Source organism: Cynocephalus volans, chromosome X (genome assembly GCF_027409185.1).
Source record: "Cynocephalus volans isolate mCynVol1 chromosome X, mCynVol1.pri, whole genome shotgun sequence".
In the NCBI taxonomy this organism is placed as follows: Eukaryota; Metazoa; Chordata; class Mammalia; order Dermoptera; family Cynocephalidae; genus Cynocephalus; species Cynocephalus volans.
In genome coordinates, this window is record NC_084478.1 from 124,703,407 (window position 1) to 124,724,763 (window position 21,357).

General features: G+C 32.4%; 1 protein-coding gene across 2 annotated transcripts in view; it reads left to right on the forward strand.

Annotated features, from left to right (window-relative positions):
* Positions 1 to 3,279: 3,279 nt before the first annotated feature.
* HTR2C (5-hydroxytryptamine receptor 2C) overlaps positions 3,280 to 21,357 on the forward strand; it is a 150,256-nt gene continuing 132,178 nt past the window's right edge. For both annotated transcript variants that reach the window (XM_063084359.1, XM_063084360.1), the window contains exons 1-2: positions 3,280 to 3,314; positions 7,708 to 8,021. In XM_063084359.1, the coding sequence (XP_062940429.1) occupies positions 3,280 to 3,314; positions 7,708 to 8,021 (349 nt within the window). The remainder of the gene's footprint in view (positions 3,315 to 7,707; positions 8,022 to 21,357) is intronic.

A 21,357-nucleotide genomic window follows, 5' to 3' on the forward strand; every position in this document is an offset into this window, starting at 1 on the left:
CAAATGTAGTTACTGTTATTGATGCCTGAAGATCTTACAATGCTTTAGGGAGAGCGTGAAAAGGTTTGTGATTTATGCAACAGAAAGAAATAAGAAGTTAGTCTAAGTGTGTACTTACTGATCCTGAACTTATTTCTGTAATTTAGTCTGTGATTTTCTCTCCATACATAAGACAGATAATTGGTTTCAGGTTGATAAATCCTTTTCCGTACACAAAATTATATATATGTATATACACATATGTATACAGACACATATATAATACACACATATAAATAAGTATTTATATTCTGACACGTTTTGTTACATGATCAAACATAGTTTCTATGAGAATCCAATAAATTCTCATTAAAAATTAATCAAGTATTCTGTTAGTTATCTCACAAGTGATCTTTTTTTTTATTTTATAAAACACACATCTTCCCAAACTTAAATACTTGAATTCATAGGTATTCTTTTTTGTTCCCATAATCCTGAGTTCTATTATGAATGATCAGAGTAGTCTGAGAGGTATGCAGATCAGAAAGTTTGATTAGAGTTGTTTTGGGTTTTTTGTTTGTTTGTTTGTTTCTCCTGTTAATTGATCTTATCCAAGGCTTTAAGAGGTTTTGCATCCCCTCCCCTTTTTGTAGAATTACTCGCAAAACATTCTTTGTTGCAGAATATCAATACAGTGTCCTGGCCATTTGGGGAAACATGTAATGTAGCATAACTTGCTTTACATGATTTACATAATTTATTCCTATCATGTCATATTCCTAAACTTTTACCACCAGTTCAGAAGAATTTTCTATCAGGTTTAGTGAACTTTAAAAGAACAGAAATTTTAACATCACAGAAAGACATGATTTTGCCCTCAGGGTATTTTATATAATAAACTGGAGATGTATTATATATATATAATATACTTTTGTGATTATTGTTTTTCTCAATTAATAAAATTGGAACTTACGAGAATAAATATTTGGTGCTTAACCTTTCTGTTTGTGATGCCCAGGAAAACATACATGTTCAAAGCATGAAACAATTCATTTTTAAAATAATACAATATTTTGAGTAAAAATAATGGGATTCTACCATGGCTGAGAATTTGGAAAATAAAATGTTAATGAGATGATTATTGTATCAAGCTATGGCAAATGTAGTTTCAATTGTTTTGTTATAACCTATTGAAGCACAGCATATTTTACTCTATCTTTGAGCCTTTTACATTACACTAATCTTTGGATACTGGAAAAATAAATATTGAAAACCATTTTTATACTTTTATTTTAGTGTCAGGAAAAATGAAAGATTTTTATATTTTCTGAGGGCTGAGAAGCAGGATAAGACCTTTTGGTCTTCCTTACCACTTTATCTGTTACTTATTTTTGAATCTCCCAGAAAAAGGGATTTATGCATTGTCTGGCAGGATTCTATGGGACAGAAATGGCCTAACAGGCTGGCTAATGTCACTCCCTCTTTCTCACAGAATATTCTGAATTTATAAATGCAGGGGCCACATTTTATGCATTACTGTAGTAAGGGGATGATTTTGAGATAGATTTTTTGTGTGGGCAGCACTGATAGAACTGACAAGGGCTGAGGTGTAAAGAAGAGAGAAAACATTAAATTTGTAGCTTGAGAAACTAGAAGAATAGTGCTATTAAATGAGATGGGATACATAGGGAAGTAAGATTTGTTCTCGTGAAATTTTACTTCCAAAATTTCCAGAAAGAGCTAAAAAACACTTAAGAAAGATTATCAAGACAGATTTTCATTTTCATATTCTTTGGAAATATTTACAAACTAGGCAAAACAGACGATCTTTAATGTTATTCTACGTTCTCAAGATATTCAACTCTCAACCTCTCTTTCTCTCTCTCTCACACACACATTCCCCTAAATTCTTCTCACTGACAGCCCAATTCATGTGAATTTCGTGTCACAATCCTGACTGTTGTAATAGTTTTATAGCCATAGAAAAGAATACAGTTAGATATTTGGTATGGGAAGAGAGTGTAATCAAAGTTGTAAATAGAAAATATAGGAAAGGCAAGATGGAGAACAGAGAGGTTTAGCCACTCTATTCCTTGTTAGGACTCTCTAGGCAAAAAACCCAAAAGGTCTCTATATTAGTCACTAGAACTCACACTGAGTATATCTTCAATGTCAGTATAAAGATCGATAGTGACATGTTCCACTCATAAAGATTTTACTTCCACAAGGAGAGCAGCAGAGATTCTCAGCATATTTGCTTCCAGTTTAGTCTTGGCCAACACTTTCACATACTGAATATGGTGAGTGCTAAGTGATAAATAATCCACTGTGAAAATATTCGGTTGGGGTTTGTGGTGAAACAAATAACTTTTTGAAAAATAGCCTATAGAAATAAAAGGTATTCACTCTGAAATTCTTTAACAAGTCGTTTGGATTTTATGTTTCCTTCCTAGTTCCTTAGAAGATCTTAATCCACAAAATAAATTAAAGACTTTTGTTTCAATCACTTTTGTGTGTAATTTTAAGTATTATTCCATGTGGTTCTGACTGTAACACGCTATCTGTTGGCTACTTACTAGTTAGTACATAGAGTAGTTGCTATATTTAATACAGTAAACGTGATCAATTCATATACTTTGATATAAACCTGTTGTTGCCCTCTGCAGAATATTGTTGGTTAGTGCAAAAGTATGGAACTATCTATGTAAACACATATTGCTTCACTTGGAAGAAGATAAAAACTGGAAATGTTATACAAAATATGTTAACTTTATAAAAATGCTTAAAACTTGTTTTAATTTTCCATGTTACTATAAGATAAAACATTTTTATTTTAGACACACTACTGTAATTATTAAATAACACTTTCTCCCAATGGTTTGCAAATTAAGAAGAATATAGTCTTCAATTTTTTCTCAAAACATTGATTTGAAGTTATGTGTACTATAAAAGGGGGAGATTTAGTAGAAGCCCCATATACATAAAGTATATACAAGATATTTTCGAAAAAACTGTGATGGTTGTGCATTGGTAAATAAATGAAAAAAATCTGCTCTTTGCCATTTTTTATCACTTACACAATATAACATGCTTACCTGCCTGCTAAATTAAGTATTGATTGTTTCTTATCACCAAATAAATGTATTTAAGTTTATTTAATTGCTTGATTTGCAAGTTATTTGAACTTTTAACTAATTTTCTTTTTTTTTTCTCTCCCCAGAAAAGGATGATATGATGAATCCAATCTGTTAATTTCCTCTTCTCAATTTTAAACTTTGGTTGCTTAAGACTGAAGCAATCATGGTGAACGTGAGGAATGTGGTGCATTCGTTCCTGTAAGGATGTTATTACTTATTATTTTAATAAGAATATAACTTTTTATGGGAGCTTGCTCAAAGATTTAAAAATGCTTCTACATGACTACTCAGCTATATTTGCCTCAATCTGCATAATTGATTTGCACCACAAAAGACTAATATTTGGGTGTTTCTTATTCAAAATTAATAAATGAAGAAAAAACCAATAATTTGGATTCTAATTAAACAGTATAGCCCATGTACTCAACAAGTAATATGGTGATAATACCCTCAACTCAAATAATCTTAATGCTCGTAATTGCTTTCTCCATGAGTGAAACTTAAAAAAGTGATAGTTTTTTTTCCTTTTCCTTCTTGCATAAACTGAACAGTCAAGAGAGTAAAATGTCTTTATAAGCCTCTGGTTTTATGAAGAATAGTTGAGATTGCAAAAGAAAAGGTCAGAAGTTAGGGGGTATGGGTTGGGAGATATAGCTGGACAGAAGAAAACAATGCCGTCATTGGAAGACCTGATGTAATCATCCAATAGTTGAAGTCAATAGAATGCAACATAAAGGGGGTAAAGAATCAGATTCAAGTACTAAGCAATTCTAAATTTGATCTAATCCAGGTATTTCTTCTTTTCAACATAGTAACATGTTGGAGTGGTGTCTTCCAAACCTACTCTTTGAGAAATGGGGCATGGAAAAAGACATCCAAAGTTGTATAAACTCTGATTAGTGCAGTTGAGAAGCTCTGAATCTTCTTGCTTCTACATAGTCCCCTCTACAATTCCTGCAAAAGAGCTCACCCAGGAAAACATTTACAGTGTAGTGTAGATGAAAGTACATCCACATTGGATCCTCAGCAATGTGCATCACTGTAGCCCTTCTTGGATGACATTGTGGTGATGATAATCTCAAGTATGCATGATTCGAAGAGAACTAGAACAGACAACAGAGAAAGGAATGGGCAAAAAAGGGAAAAGAAGAGTCAGGTATGGGAAAATGGAAGAACAAATGTTTCCACTCCATGAGCCTGTGCCAACTCAGTAAATAGCCATTGGCCCAAATGCCAAGATCTAAGGCTGCCTTACAGGGCATCAAATTATTCTGCTATGAAATTAAGGAATTCATATACAATTTTTCCATTCTATTGGGAGAAACAAGGAACAATTCATCTCTTCTAACAATGCCCATTGTCATATATCATGCAAAAACTCAGTTGATTTAAAATGTATTCAGACTTTTAAATTATATGATTATTTCGTTTGTCTACTAAGAATGTAGTTTTATTTTCATTAAAAATTCAGTAGTAATGAGTAAATTATTTGCATTATTCACAGAGAAATTATGACTTCTGTGTACATATTTTATGAGATTTCTATGGGCTTAATAACAATTAATGTAAGCTTTAAGAGCAAGACTTAAACTGTTCCTCTTTTGTAAAAAGACTATATATTTCACTGAGCACATAAGTGTTAAAAATTAGTTTTACTTATAATACAGCCAATTCTTGATTACAAAACTGGGGGAAATAGGATTGAACTGCAATAAAAATAATAAAACCTTGCCCATAAGTGGTGCTCAATAAGAATTTATTAAACTGAATTTAATTGAAACCAGGAAACTAAATATTCTTTCAGAATCTATCCCAGTAAAGTACTTACTTTATTTACTCACTTACTTTATTTTGTAATTCACAACAGATATATTTAGGCTCTACGAGACTCCTCAGTAACTCAGTGTCTCATGGACTCTTTAATGAAAAAGAAAAATATTTCTGACCGGTAGAGATAGGCAAGATAACTACTTGAAGTGTTTTTCTACACCAAAATTCTAAGATGGTCAAATTGCAAAATTCATAATTGGGCATAGTTTTTTCATGTACCTTTTTATTACATACAGTCTTATCCTGCATTTCTCTACCATTTTCAGAGACAATGTGAAGGGATTTAGATGTTTTCACAATTTACTTAGAAAATTTTAATTTGGACTACATATTCTACTAGGACCCTATTCTTTAGGCTTAAGGATAAATATATTTGTGGTTCTGCAACCGAGTATTGAAAATGCAGCTTATTTGAGATAAAACTTGTGTGACTACTTGAGATGATCATCAGCTAATTTAAACCAGAAAAAAAATTTAAATGCCAGAAAAACAAGTTTTTCATCAGGTAGTCCAGAAAAGACCTTGGAAAAGACGCGAATTTAAGCCCCGTTCTTCATAGATAGGTATTGTCTTGAAGTAAAATCAGGACTTAAGTTCTTGGCAAATTTTGAAACACATGAGTTGGGGTATAGCAACCATAAAATACTTTTGTTTAACTTTGAAGGCAGAAAGAAGGTAAACTTCAACATTTACTGAGGGCCTATTATGACAGGTACTATTTTCAGGACTTTACAGTTATTACATTATTTAAATGATCTGTACCACAACCACGTGGTACAGATCATCCTTGTAAAAATGAAAAAAATGATGTTCTGATAGGTTAAGTGACTGGTCAAAAAATCATTTAGGTCATGTAGCCAGGACACTGTTCACATGCCAAATACAATAAATATAGTGACAGTAAATCAAAGCTGAGAGCAAATAACTTGCTTCTATTTATTTGGTTCTTTATTTCAATAATTTCTACTGATATTAATCACAGATTAATTATGATATAGATTTTTCAATCATGAATTATTTTTGCTTATTTTTTATGTTCCAGGAAAATAATACATTTAAAATAATTTATTGATTAATTCTCATTATTTCATAAAAATTACTATGTATGTCTCCATCTCCATGTTGCTTAGAATATCAGGTAGATTTGATTAATGATGAGGTTATTTTAAGCTAAATGTCTGAAGTATTTGTTTTCTATCTATGGTAGAATGAGAAAGTCAAAATATTTCATGATTTCTTCATCGTCTTTAAAGACATAGAACCTTATTAACAAGCTACTAAGAGAAATCAAGAGAAATAATTTTTAAATAGGCTAGAAAATTATTACAGTATTTTGACAAATTTTATTCATGCCAATATTTTTTCAGGCTAAGTGTTCCAGTTTTGATTCAGAAAGTATGGCACATGAAAATTATTTAGCATATATTGTGCAAGTAGAAGTAATTTTCTCCTCTATAAATAATATGCAGGTTTAACAACCACTATATCTAGGAAAGGTATCCTCATTGTGCTGTTTAATGTTCATTAAATAACTATTATTGTACATAAAATAGCCATTCTGAGATAATATTCCTTGCTTTTAAGCAAGAAATGTTGAATATGATCATCTGTCTTATCTATTTTATTAAAAATATGAATTTGTAGATTTTATTAGACACTTTAGGAGCTTACACTTTGAGAGAACACTTATGTACATAACTTGAATAAATCTCATATCACCATATGAGGAAATTAATTTGAAATATGCAAAGACAATCATGTCCATCTCTTTTGCATTAATCTGTCACCTGGCCTGAAATTCCTGCTAATAGAATCTACCTAAGTATCATCATAAGAAATGTATACTCTAAATGACCTAAGATATTTAATTCCTAGTGCATGAAAAGTAAAAAACTCTAGGCATTAATCATCACCACAAATCATTATGTAGCCTAGAACGAGGCCCAGAAAACATTAGACAGAAATGGGGAGAGTGTCAGATAGAAGGAAAGTTTATAGCACAAGACATTAAGAAACCATCAGAATAGCATAAAGTCACTTTGCAAATGTGAGAAGGTAGGAAAAGTTCTAAAAAGAAATGCATGTGTATGGTTGTCAAAACCCGCTGTGATTCTTCCAAACACTTGCCTGAAGTTGTTCTGATAGCAATCTATTCCTTTTTAGCTTTGCATCAAAGGAAGGCAACGTGCAATTTTTTTGTCACCCAATTGGATCCTTTAAGAAAATCTCCCTTCATTCTGTTGTCTGCTATCTCAGAGGATATCTAGGAGAAATTAATATTTAAAGGATATAAGGGATATACCATTACAGCAAATCAAACAATACTGTAGTTTCAGATTGTAGTAAAAGTTTAAAACACTGGCTTTAAAGTCAGTGGGACCTGAGTATGGACCCTGCTCTTGCAACTTACTGCCTGTATTGGTTTGAGAAAGTTACTTAACCTCTCTGAAAATCAGTCTTCTTATCTATACAATGGATATAAATCAATACTGACCTCATGTAGTTGCACAAGTTCAAATGGGATTATGCATGTATATTTCAGTAAGCTAAGTGCCTAACTCATAATAATCACTCAGTAACAGTTAGTATTCTTTGGATAGAAAAAAGAAATACCGGGTTTAGTTAAAAGAACAGAAATGATATGCGGAGGAGGATGATAATGATTGTTATAGAAGAAGCAATTGTTTTGTATAAGCAATATATTGTGTATAAGCCATATAATATATACCTGACTGTTTTTTTTTTTCTTCTTAATTTTCAGTGTGCACCTAATTGGCCTATTGGTTTGGCAATGTGATATTTCTGTGAGCCCAGTAGCAGCTATAGTAACTGACATTTTCAATACCTCCTATGGTGGACGCTTTAAATTCCCAGACGGGGTACAAAACTGGCCAGCACTTTCAATCGTGGTAATAATAATCATGACAATAGGTGGCAACATTCTCGTTATCATGGCAGTAAGCATGGAAAAGAAACTGCACAATGCCACCAATTACTTCTTAATGTCCCTAGCCTTTGCTGATATGCTAGTGGGACTACTTGTCATGCCACTGTCTCTGCTTGCAATCCTTTATGGTAAGTACAATTTTATCAGTTTTTCAGTCTCAGATTATGTTATAAATTTGTGTCAGGTATCATAGTAAACACTCATAAAGTTAATTATTTTACCTGTAGCATTTGGAAAATGAAAAAAAAAAGCAAATTGTGTGACAGAAGGAATTGGATGTGTGTATCATCTATATTAAATAAATCAGTAGCAGAGTCTTCAAAAAGCAAAACAGACATTTTAAAACGTACTAAAATCATACGTAGATGCTCTATTGCTTATTGTAATTTTTATACAAAGAATGAACAGTTGCCTTACAATGTACAGAATGGGACAGTAACAGAAACATTCCCCCACCCATGTGTTTTGGGTGCTACATATACCTAGTACCATCTCTATACAAAGAAGCAAAAATATGCTCATCTTCTTTTAAAAATATTTTTTAGTTAGTCCTTTTTGACGTTGCCAAACTAGGTGCTTGACAAAAAATAGGCACTCAATGATAGTTACTCTTCTTCACAGAGTCTGTAATTCATGTTTTTAGAAGAAAACAGGAGATAAAATTAATTACTGAGTATATAAGTGCAAGTTCACATCATCACTATAAAAATTCAGGCATTGAAAGTTTCCACATACTGATTTTAGAGAGGGTTTTAATTTTTCTTTTGAGTTTCTGCCATCTCTTCATCCTGTTCATTTTAAACTAAGTTTTGTTTCTAGCTAATATTTATGATAAACAACCAAAATAACTTACACAATTTCACAAAGTACCTGTACTAGGAAGTCGGAAAACAGTTTGAATTTATTGCTGATATGCTCATTTCACAAAGGAGTAAAATAGGCTTCCAGTTCCTTGGAGTGTATAATGGAATTCAACTACGTAGAAGGAATGATATTGAAAGTGTATCTTGTTCACAAATCCTAAAAGAAGTTTGATGCATCTAGAAAATAATCTGTCATGAAATTTAAAAGTTAATTAGCCTGTTCTAAATATACAGTGGTAGTAGATTATCTTAATAGGTATTTTATAATGTGTTCTGAGAAAATATGCTTTTTTGAATTCTTCATTGAGCTTCAACGATGCATTAACCTCAAAGCATTCATATTTTGCCTGCTCAGTGGCCATTATACCACTCTACAGCTCCAAAATTAAGCAGGAAAAGCATAAATAGAATTAATATTTAAAACTATAATTCAAGAATGTTTTCCAGAAATAAAAGAGAGTCTGAATCTACATATATAGGTTCAACCCTGTGCTGGAAAATTGATCTGGAACAATCAATTGTGAGATATAACTGAAACATTACATTTTAAATATAAAGAAAAAATCCTCAGGAATTCCAGGCAAAAAAAGAGGAATAGTACAAGAGCAATAAAGTTAGGCTGGCCTTACATGTCACAAAAATAACAAAGCAAAGCGATAGTGAAACAATACTCTCAAAAAACTCAAACATTTAAAGGACGTTCCTTCAATGGCAAATCTATAAAGACAGAAAACAGATCAGTAGTTTCCAGGGACTGAAAGTGAGAAGATGACTTCAAAAAGTCATTTTTTTTTTTTTGGTATTATGGAACTGTTCTATATCTTGATAATGGTGATGGTTATACAAACATATACATTTCTCAAATTTTGAAGAACTATGTATTCTGGTGTATAGTTTTAAAAGGGTGAATTTTACTGTATTTAACCATAACTTAATTTTATTTATTTATTTTTTCTTAATTTAAAAATTATTTTTAAAATAAAGAAAGTTTGAAGCAGTGATTTTTTATTTATTTATTTATTTATTTTTTAAATTTTATTTTGTCGATATACATTGTGGCTGATTATTGCTCCCCATCACCAAAACCTCCCTCCCTTCTCCCTCCCCCCCTCCCCCCCAACAATGTCCTTTCTGTTTGCTTGTCGTATCAACTTCAAATAATGGTGGTTGTTATATCTTCTCCCCCCCCCCCCGGTTTTTGTGTGTGTGTATGTGTGTGTGTGTGTGTGTGTGTGTGTGTGTGTGAATTTATATATTAATTTTTAGCTCCCACCAATAAGTGAGAACATGTGGTATTTCTCTTTCTGTGCCTGACTTGTTTCACTTAATATAATTCTCTCAAGGTCCATCCATGTTGTTGCAAATGGCAGTATTTCATTCGTTTTTATAGCTGAGTAGTATTCCATTGTGTAGATGTACCACATTTTCCGTATCCACTCATCTGATGATGGGCATTTGGGCTGGTTCCAACTCTTGGCTATTGTAAAGAGTGCTGCGATAAACATTGGGGAACAGGTATACCTTTGACTTGATGATTTCCATTCCTCTGGGTATATTCCCAACAGTGGGATAGCTGGGTCGTATGGTAGATCTATCTGCAATTGTTTGAGGAACCTCCATACCCTTTTCCATAGAGGCTGCACCATTTTGCAGTCCCACCAACAATGTATGAGAGTTCCTTTTTCTCCGCAGCCTCGCCAGCATTTATCGTTCATAGTCTTTTGGATTTGATATACAAATGGCCAACAGACATATGAAAAAATGCTCAACATCACTCAGCATCCGGGAAATGCAAATCAAAACCACATTGCGATACCATCTAACCCCAGTTAGGATGGCTAAAATCCAGAAGCAGTGATTTTTTATCTAGACAAGTTGTCCATCAAGTCTATAAAAAGTTTAAACTTTTTAAAACTCAGAGAATTCTGTACCCATAAGCCATTCTTAAGAAATAAAATAGTGAATGGGATTCATTTGACAAATGGATTACTAGGAAAATTTCATAAAAGGACTGATGGTAAATATTTAATATATTTAATTATACAGCTAAGACAAAAATAAAAATGACGTAAGGGCAGAAAAATAGTATGTTATATGTTATATTATATATATTAAGTGTTATATGTTCTAACAAATTAGAAACAATGCAACTAAAAACTGGGATGAGAAGAGAAAGGGAAAGAGGAAGAGGAAAGTAAAATAATTTTTTTGATTTTCTATAATCAAAAGGTTGCAATTAAATTACACCATAAAAAATGGCAAACCAGAAAGTAATAGATTTAATAAGAAAACATAGTTCTAAGTTCATTAAACATGGTACAAATGCAAAGTTAATCACTAGAAGAAAAATAAAAGCCTTCCTAAATTCCGAAATTAATGTAATTAATAGAACAGCCAAAACCAATCAACTAGAAAAGAAACAGAAGAAAATAAAACATAATGCACTTAACATCATATCATGATATAATATGATGGAGTTGAAATAAAGCAAATAAGTAATAGCAGTAAACTTGAATGAACCTAACACTATTAAAAATAAAAGATTTTAAATTTGGCTTACAAATAAAGATCCAACTATATTCTGCATACAAAAGGAAGCCTTAAAATCCAGGTGGCTAAAAAATAAGGGGGTGGGCAAAAGTGTACCAAGCAAATGGTGAAAAGAGAGCAGAAATTGTGATCTTATTATCTGGCAAAGTAAATTTCAAGTCAAAAAAGCTATAAGTGTGAAAAAGAAAAATGCTCATAAATGATAAAAGCCACAACTAACAACAAAGATATAGCAGTTAAGAATATCTCTGCACCCAGTAACACAGCAAAGATCTTCATAAAGCAAAAACCAAAACAAGATGGTAGAGTACATTTGTGGATACATTGTAATAATGGCAGACACATCATACTCAGTACAAGAAAGATGGGACCAAAGTAAATAAGGATATGGATAATAGTAAATAAGGATATAGATCTTATGGATGTATACTGAATTTTACACCCTTACCATACAGAATATACTTTCTTCTTAACTGCACATGAAGCACTCATGAACATTAATTATATATTAGATCACAAAGAAAATATTAGAAAAGTACCTCTATCTGGAAGCAAGCAAAAGAGCAATACCTGGGGTCCTGGGCAAGAGCCAAGGGCAGCCCTTTCTCCCTGAAAGCAGGAAAGAGAGCAATGCATGAGGTCCTGGGCAGCAACCAAAGGCAGCACCCCCTGCAGCATGCCATAAACACCACTTCCACCCAGGTGGCCCACCACAGCCACTACCACAACCACAGCTCCACAAAAGCTGCTTGAGACCACAGTAGTAGCCACAGTCACCGTGCAGGTGGCCCACCAGACACTTGACTCCATTGGTACAAGGAGAGTGACCAGCAGAGACCAGAAAAAGAAGAGAACATCTCTCTCCTCAAAGTCCACTCCAGAATAATAGAAGAAGCAATTGCTCTACCAGATGACCAGACATCAACATAGAGATACTAGAAATATGAAAACCCCCAAAAATGACACTACCAAAAAAATATAGTGAAATAAAAAACACAACCAATAGCTTAAGCAGCAGACTAGAACAAGCAGAAAAAAGAATTTCTGATCTTGAAGATAGTCTTTTTGAAATAACCCAAGCAGACAAAAAGAAAGGAAAAAAGAATTTTAAAAAATGTAGAAAATCTAAGAGAGCTAGCAGACAACCTTAAGTGCACAAACATTCAAATCATGGGTGTGTGTTCCAAAAGGGAGGAGAAAGGAAAAGAAATAGAAAAGCTATTCAATGAAATAATAATGGAAAACTTCTCAGGTATAGGGAGAGACATGGACCTTCACATCCAGAAGGCTCAAAGATCCCCAAACAGATTCAACCCAAAAAGATCCTCTCCAAGACACATTATGCTCAAACTGGCAAAACTCAAAGACAAAGAAAGAATCCAAAGAAGCAAGCAAAAAGCATCAGGTCACCTATAAGGGAGCTCCTATCAGACTAACACACTTCTCAACAGAAACTCTACAGGCCAGAAGAAAATGGTATGATATATTCAAAATACTAAAAGAAAAATACTGCCAGCCAAGAACACTATATCTAGCAAGGCTATCCTTCAGAAATGAGGGGAAAATAGTGTATTTTTCAGGACAAACAAAACTTGTTGGCGTTCACTACCACACAGCCAGCCCTACAAGGAATCCTGAAAGAAGTCCTGCATCTGGAATCCAAAAAATAATAATCAGTACCACGAATACACAAGAAAGAACAAAACCCACTGGGAGAACAAAAATGCAAATGAGAAAGAGAAAAGAAACTAAATCTTACCACCACAGAAAAACCATAATGGCAATGTACTGATGTCCTTGCAATTATTTCTGATTTTAGTAATTTCAGTCTTCCCTCTTTTTTTCTTGGCCAGCATAGATAAAGGTTTACAAATTTTGTGGGTCTTTTTAAAGAATCAACATTGGGTTTTGTTGATTTTCTCTATTTTTTAAATTCCCTATATTATATATTTCTGTTGTAGTCTATGTTATTTCCTACTTACATGTGATTTTGGTTGAGTTTGCTCTTCTTTTTCTATTTTCTTAAGGTAGAAGTTTGCATTACTGATTTGAGATTTTTCTTATTTTTAATAGAGGTGTTTCTAAGTATAAATTTTCCTCTAAGCAATGCATGAGCCCTGTGTCCTATAAATTTTGATATGTTGCACTTTGATATTTATCTCAAAGTACTCTCTAATTTCCCTGACATTTTTCTTTTTACCCATTGTTTAATAAGTAGAGTGTTGCTTAATGTTGTTTCCACATGTCTGTGAATTTTCTAAATTTCCTTCTGCTATTATGGTCAGAGAACATATTTTCTATCATCTTAGTCCTTTCAAATTTATTAAGACAAAACCAAAAACCAAAAAAAACTACATTTTACATTTTGTAATAATGAATATACCAAGTATCCTGTTTTGATCATCACATATTGTACACAAATACTGATAGTCAACTCTGTACCCCACAAATATGTAGAATCAATTGTTTCAATAAAAGAAGAAAACATTAGAAAAGTAGCAATATTACAAAAAATGCTTTCTGATAACAATGCAATAATACTAGAAAGTATTAGCAACAATAGTTTTAAGACCATCTCATCTTGAAATTGTAACAAATTTTAAACAATTCTTGGTTGAAAGAGAAATGCAAACAGAAATTACAAAATTTCTCTTAAAATACAGCATAAACCGTACATATCAAAATCGATAGCATATTCTTAAAGCAGTGATCAAAGTAAAATTCATAGACCTAATCACATTTATTAGTAAAATATTAAAGTATACAAATAAATTAAATTCCCAGCAAGTAACCTTGGAAGAAAAGAACTACAAAGAAGAAAAAAAATAAAGATAAAACAGTAATTGACTGGGTAAAGAATAGAGGAACAATAAACCTAATCAATAAATCAGAATCCCATTTTTTTTAAAGAAGATTTTAACAAAATGAAATATCCCAAGCTAATTTAAACAAGGAAAAAGGAAGAAAGCATAAGTATAGAAAATAAGATATGACTGGGGAAATAACTACTGAAGCAAAATACATTTTTTAAATCTTCAGATTACTTTATAGATTTATATGCAAATCAATTGAAAATAAAAGAAAATAGATCATTTCTCAGGGGAATTTAGGTTAACAAAATTGACCCCGTTAGACATAGAAAGAAATAGACCAATTGCAGTGGAAGAAAAGAGAAAGTTAAGGAAACTACTCAACAAAAAACACCAGATCTAAATAGTTTCACTGAGTAATCCTATAAAATCTTCAAAGATCACAGTCGTAACGTTCCATAAATTGTTTCAGAGCATTTAAAACAATGGAAAACTCCCTAATTCTTATATGAAATGAGCATAAGTTTGATACATAAACCAGATAAAGATAGTAACAAAGAAGGAAAACTATGCACCTGCATCACTTATGACTATTAATGCCAAAATATTTTATAAAATACTATCAAATAGAATCCAATGCCATATTAATCTGAAAAAGTAGAACTCATAGACGCAGAAAGTATAATAGTGGATGCCAGGGCCTGGCGATTGGGGGCAGGGGGGTGGTGCAAAGAAATAAGAGACGCTGGTCAAAGAATGCAAAGTTTCAGTTAGACAGATAAATTCTGGAGAACTATTGTACAGTGTGGTGACTATAGTTAATGGTAATGTATTGTATGCTTGAAAATAGCTAAGAGAATAAATCTTAAATGTTCTACTCTCAAAAATAGATAAGCATGTGAGGTGATGCATATGTTAATTAGTTTGCTTTAATCATTTCACAATTTATACATACATCAAAACATCATATTATGCACCATAAATATATACAAATGTTATTTGTCAATTAGACCTCAATAAAGCTGAATAAAAAATTTAACGCCACATTAAAAATAATACAGAGGTGAGCAACAGAGCCAGCTGCACAGGGTCCTGAGACAGGAACCAAGGGCCAGCCCCACCCCTTCCCCCTGCAGCAACATCTTAGGATGCATTTATTAGCCATGTGTGTTACTTTGGGAGTGCAACTTATCTGCTCATGTCCTTCATCAAATTCATTTTTAAGAGTTCTTTTTGCATTAAGGATGTTAATGTTCGAGTATTAAATCGTTCCTTATCAATTGACTTTAAATTTAATTTGTGATTTTTCCTTCATTTCTATGTTGAGAAAATGATTTTCTCTCTAAACATTAAGTTAAAAAAAGAAATTAAAAAAACACACACCATGATCGACTGGGTGGTCATATTATTATTCCAATAACATTATGTTGGCTCAATATTAGGAAATGCCTTAATAAAATATATTAATATATGCCATCGACATTATTACTAATTAATACATACTAAAACTTAAAACTAATAATAATGAACATTATAAACAATGTTGGTACAATTATAATATTAATATGGTATTATATTTATTTATTTATTTATTTTATTTATTTATTTTTAAAATTTATTTATTTTATTTATTTTTTTTATTTTTATTTTTTTAAATTTTGTACTGATAATGTGTTTTTTTTTTGTTTTTTTGTTTTTTTTTGTATTTTTTAAATTTTATTTTGTCGATATACATTGTAGCTGATTATTGCTCCCCATCACCAAAACCTCCCTCCCTTCTCCCTCCCCCCTCCCCCCCAACAATGTCCTTTCTGTTTGCTTGTCGTATCAACTTCAAATAATTGTGGTTGTTATATCTTCTCCCCCCCCCCATGGTATTATATTTATAATATTAACATTAAAAACTTATTTTAAAAGTATATGATTTATCTCTAAATATGTTGGATGGAAAAGCGTTTGTCAAAATTCACAGCTATTTAGATAAAAATCATTCAAGAAAATAGAAATTGATAGTACTTTCTTACTGTGATAAAATATAAATAACTTAGTCCTACAGCTGACATCTTACTTAATGGGAAAACGCTGAAGATACTTGTACAAAAATCAAGGAAATGATGAACATGGCTTATACTTCCACTCGTACAAGGATACTTCAAAAAGATAGTGGAAAAATAGAATTAAAATATCATACAAATCTTTCCATGAATTTTTTGAAGTACTCTTGTATTTCACATTTTACTGTAGATATTAGTTAACATAGTTAGACAAGATAAATTAATTAGAGGTACAAAACCTGAAAAAGTAAAATTATCTCTTTTTCCAGTATATCTCAAATACCCTAAAAAAAAGAAAAAAGGTTACATTCAGTAATACATCAGGATATAACATTAGCATGCAAAAATCAATAGCATTAATGTATACAAAGAACAAGTTGAGGAAATCACCACTTAAAACTTTAAGAAAAAGAGAATATACTAAGGAAGAAATGTGTAAAACTAGTAGAAACAATAACAACAATAATAATAAAAACAATAATACAAAGGTACTTCAAAAAGTTCGTACATGGTAAAAACACCAATAGCAAAGTTCAAAAGCAAATAATAAACTTCATAGAAAATATTTGCAACATATATCACAAAGGGCTAATATTACTAATATGTAAAGAATTCTTTAAAACTGTGGTAAAAAGATCCAATGCTCATTAGAAAAATGAGCTAATGGTATGAGTAGGTAATTTGTGGTTTTTAAAATATATTTATATATTTAAAAATATTTGTAAATATTTTAATTATGTACACACTTTCATATAGTTCTTAAATATATGAAAATATGTTTGATCTCAATCTTTGGGAGGGAAACGCAAAATGAATGACACTATGATACCATTTTAAACCTATCAGATTGGCAAACTAACTTCAAAAAATTTACACTGGATAATAAACCTTTGACAATAGCAAAATATATATGTATCAGGTAATTCATATGAGCATTGTTTGTAACTGCAAAATATTTGAAATAACTTAAGGTCTGTATATAGGAGATTGATTGAATATATTACAGAATATTCATATAATGAAGTACCATGAAACTGTTAAAAAGAATAAGGAAGTTCTGTTAACTGATATGAATTATGAACAGAATCAGGAGAACCTAACTCTATTTGAAATTAATAGATAAACACTTTGAAGTGGACAGTACAAAAAAGAACCCAAATAATTTTAGAAGACAATGTTCATACTATATACATTCAGTCTAAAGATAAAACTATAAATAAATGAACTCTAGAGTAGATTTAGTTTTATCAGTGACATACAATAGTGATTTTGATATTTTTTGTGTATTAGGGGATTGCGTGAGTGTGCAAATATACTAAAGATAATAGAAAGACTGAAGAAAAATAAACAACGCTTCAAGAACTTGTGGGATTCTATCAAATTGTAGAATATTTGTGTCATTAGAATTCCAAAAGGAAAGGAGAAAAAGATTGGTGCAGAAAACAAAAAATGGCCAATAATTTCCCAAATTTGGTAAAATACATTTAGAGATTCAAGAAGTTCAGCCAACCTCAAACAAGGTAAACTCAAGGAAAACCATGCTCAGACACATATAATCAAATTGCTACACACTAGCAATAAAAAGGAATGAACTAGTCACACAAACAGTGACATACACTACCCCTAAAATAATATTGAGTGAAAGGAGCCACATAAAAAGAGTACATGCTACATGTGTTCATTTATATAAAATTTTAGAAAGTGCAGACCAATCTACAGTGGCAGAAAGAAGATCAATCCATAGTTCATAGCTTATACAAAACTTAACTCAAAATGAAATGTAGAGCTAAATGTAAAATGCAAAACTACTAAAATTCTAGAAGAAAACACAGTAGAAAATCTTTACGATTTCAGGTTAAGCCAAGAGTTCTTAGCTGTAACATGGCATGTTTTTGTCTGAGTTCATGCAGCTATGTATAAGTGCAACTACTTCAAGAAATGGAAGACTTAAGTGGCTCCTTAAGCAGCAGTAAAATGTGAGTTGTGGAACAGCATCAGTGCATTTCAACTTGCAATGAACTCTTGAAAAAAATGACATGAACAGTTCTGCCTCTACTAAATCCTACTTGAAAACACTGAATCCATAACATTTACTCTGTCATTGTTCAAATAATTTCTTCTTTTCTGGCTTTCTTTCCCAATCCTGTTATTCTGTCATTGTATGTGTATTTGAGGTGTCATATTTAATTTGTTCTGTTTTCCATTATTTTAGAGAAATTAGAATGCATATCCAAGATCTGTGTAGATAAATCAATTATATAAATATAACTGAATATGTTATTCAGCTTGCTGACACTGTCTAGAGGCAAGTCTTTATGGAAGTTGCAGAGCATATAATTAATTGTATGCAGCTTTGCAAGAAGCTACAATAATCACAGCTAACATTCATTGAGTATTTCCTATTTGCCAGGTACTGTTTTAAGCATTTTACAAGTATTAAATCATTTAATTCTCACAAACCATATGAGTTAGATTCTATTATCATCCCTGATTTACATATGATAGAACAGAGCAACAGGGTTATTAGGTAATGCGCAGAAGGTCCTATAGTCAGGATATTGTAGAGTAGGGATTTTAAGCTGAAGCTGTCTGGCTTTAGAACCTATGTTCTTAAACACTACAATAAATGACAGGATTTAACTCCCTTTGTCAAAGAGACAAACCCAAGTAAATACCTACAAAGGAAAGTCGCAGACGCACAATAAAAACACTAACACGTCCAGTTTCAGCTATACAGCAAGATACATCAGATTGGGAGGTAATAAGACTGAGGATGTATGAAATGATTGCACTAGAGCTGGGTGAAGATAGCTCAGGAAGACTTCACAGTGACAGTGGGACTGGCCAAATTTTGAAGAACAAACAGGGTTTCATTGGAGTTTGAGTATATTAATATGTCAAGACCTTAACAGTTGTTATCATTTTAAATTCTCACAAAAACCTAATTGCCCAAAGTCACAAGACTAGGCTAGTTGATAGCAGAGTCAGGATTTGAACCTAGATCTAGCTGATTCAAACATCCATTTTCATTTTTTATTATACCATTTTGACACTCATAGTTTACATTTTAAAAGTCAGGAGAGGTTGCTGGGGGAGGGAGGAAGGGACATGAAAGTTGAATTAGAGGAAAATTAAGTGAGGTTTGTTCCCTAAAATGCCAAAGGGAAAGCCTGTTGGTTTTTATTTTTATTATTATTATTTTTTTTTAAAGATGACCGGTAAGGGAATCTTAACCCTTGACTTGGTGTTGTCAGCACCACGCTCAGCCAGTGAGCTAACCGGCCATCCCTATATAGGATCCAAACCCATGGCCTTGGTGTTATCAGCACCACACTCTCCTGAGTGAGCCATGGGCCGGCCCTTTTTTTTTGTTTTGTTTTTGTTTTGTTTTTGTTTTTGTTTTTGTTTTAAATGCTTCAAGGTATTGGCAGGAATGAAGGTAGTTTTGTGAATTGGCTCAGTGCCTCAAACTTTCATTTGATGGCTGAAGCCTTTGGGAACCACTGAGGTACTCAGTTCACAGTATGCTTCAAAATGATTTATTTTTATTCCCATAAATATATGAAGACATTTCTGTAGTTGTGTACTTTCACGATGACCTCATGTTTCCAGTTTGAAAATATAGTTATTGCTATGTTATTGCTATAATTTCCTTTCTCCCTCAAAACCCCTGCTCATTCCAAACTTCTGGAAAGATCTGCCATGGTAATAGGTAAGATTCTCACTTGAGCTCTACTTTCATAACCAAACAGAACGTCTTCAAAAGAGGCCAAGAACATTAAACTTAGGAGATGTCAAACTAAGGACTGGGAATGGATATATAATAGCATTCTCAAATTCCTAACGCAAAGTGAGCATGTGCCATTACATTTACTAAAGTTCAGTCACTATTTAATATGATACAGAAACTCCCAGACTTTAGACATTTTGGTCACAAATAACTTAGAAAGAAATAAAGCACTTAAATCAGAAATTTTTGGATTTAGTATCTGAGAGAGCACATGTTTATTTTAGTACATCAGAGGCATGCACAAATGAGAAAAATATTCAAATGTATTTGAAAATTCATTATATAATTTGTGAAAATCTCAGTACCTCTTATTCAGTAAGTTGTGTTGTTACTTAGAGCGTTATTATTTTTTTTTCCTTTCCATTCTTAAACCACCTTCAGATCCCCTTCCAATTCACCTCACACATGTTCCCTAGATACCCTTTGACCCCTTCAAAAGAGAAGGTCATGCCCTCTGGTCCACTGCACCAGAATTTTAAGGCTCATGACTGACTAATGCAGAATACCTAAAAAATCATAAACATAGAGCAATTGACAAATATGAGTCAAGCTCTATTTCTGCATACAGATTGGCAAAATGCCCAAGGGGCATTAGGTGCATTTTAATAGCTAAATCTAAAGTCTCAATATCACCCTATTCTTCACCCAGCAGAATCCAACCACAGTTGCTCCCTTTCTCTCTTATCAGCCTAGCACTTCGTCTTTTTGTCTCTCCTAGTTGAATTGCTAATCTCCTTCACCCACAGTCAACTCTAAAACCCAAGGAGTAAGCTGGCCAGTTAGTTCAGTTGGTTAGAACACGGTGTTATAACACCAAGGTCACGGGTTTGGACCCCCATACCAGCCAGCTGCTGAAAAAATAAATAAATAAAACCCAAGAAATTCTTTCAAATATCTCTGAATTCCATAGTAATTCCATAGTAGTAATTAGATATTCTAGGCTCATCTTAAAACAAACAAATAAAAAACTTGTATCATTACGTAAGATTTGATAACTATTAAAAAATACATGGTTCAGGAACAAAATGGACTAGACTCACTTTTCCCTGCTACACCCCTCTAAATACAACTAAATACTTTATAAATAATTTGACAATTATACAAGGACTCTGAAAGCACAAAGAAGAAGATAGACTGGTTAGAGGATTCAGTACTTGAAGAATGACAGCGCAGTGATTTCCCTGTGGTTTCTTTTTATCTCCCATATATACTGGTCTGGGTATTGGAAAGGCCTGCAACTCAGGATCACCACCAGAATAGACAAAAAACAAACAAACAAACAAAAGCAGGGACTAAGCAAGAAGACCCATACTCAGTGACAGGGTGGACTCTGTCCACAGCAGTGAAAACAGTAGAACCTGGGTGCAAGATGGAATGCTTTCCCCCAAGATTAAGAA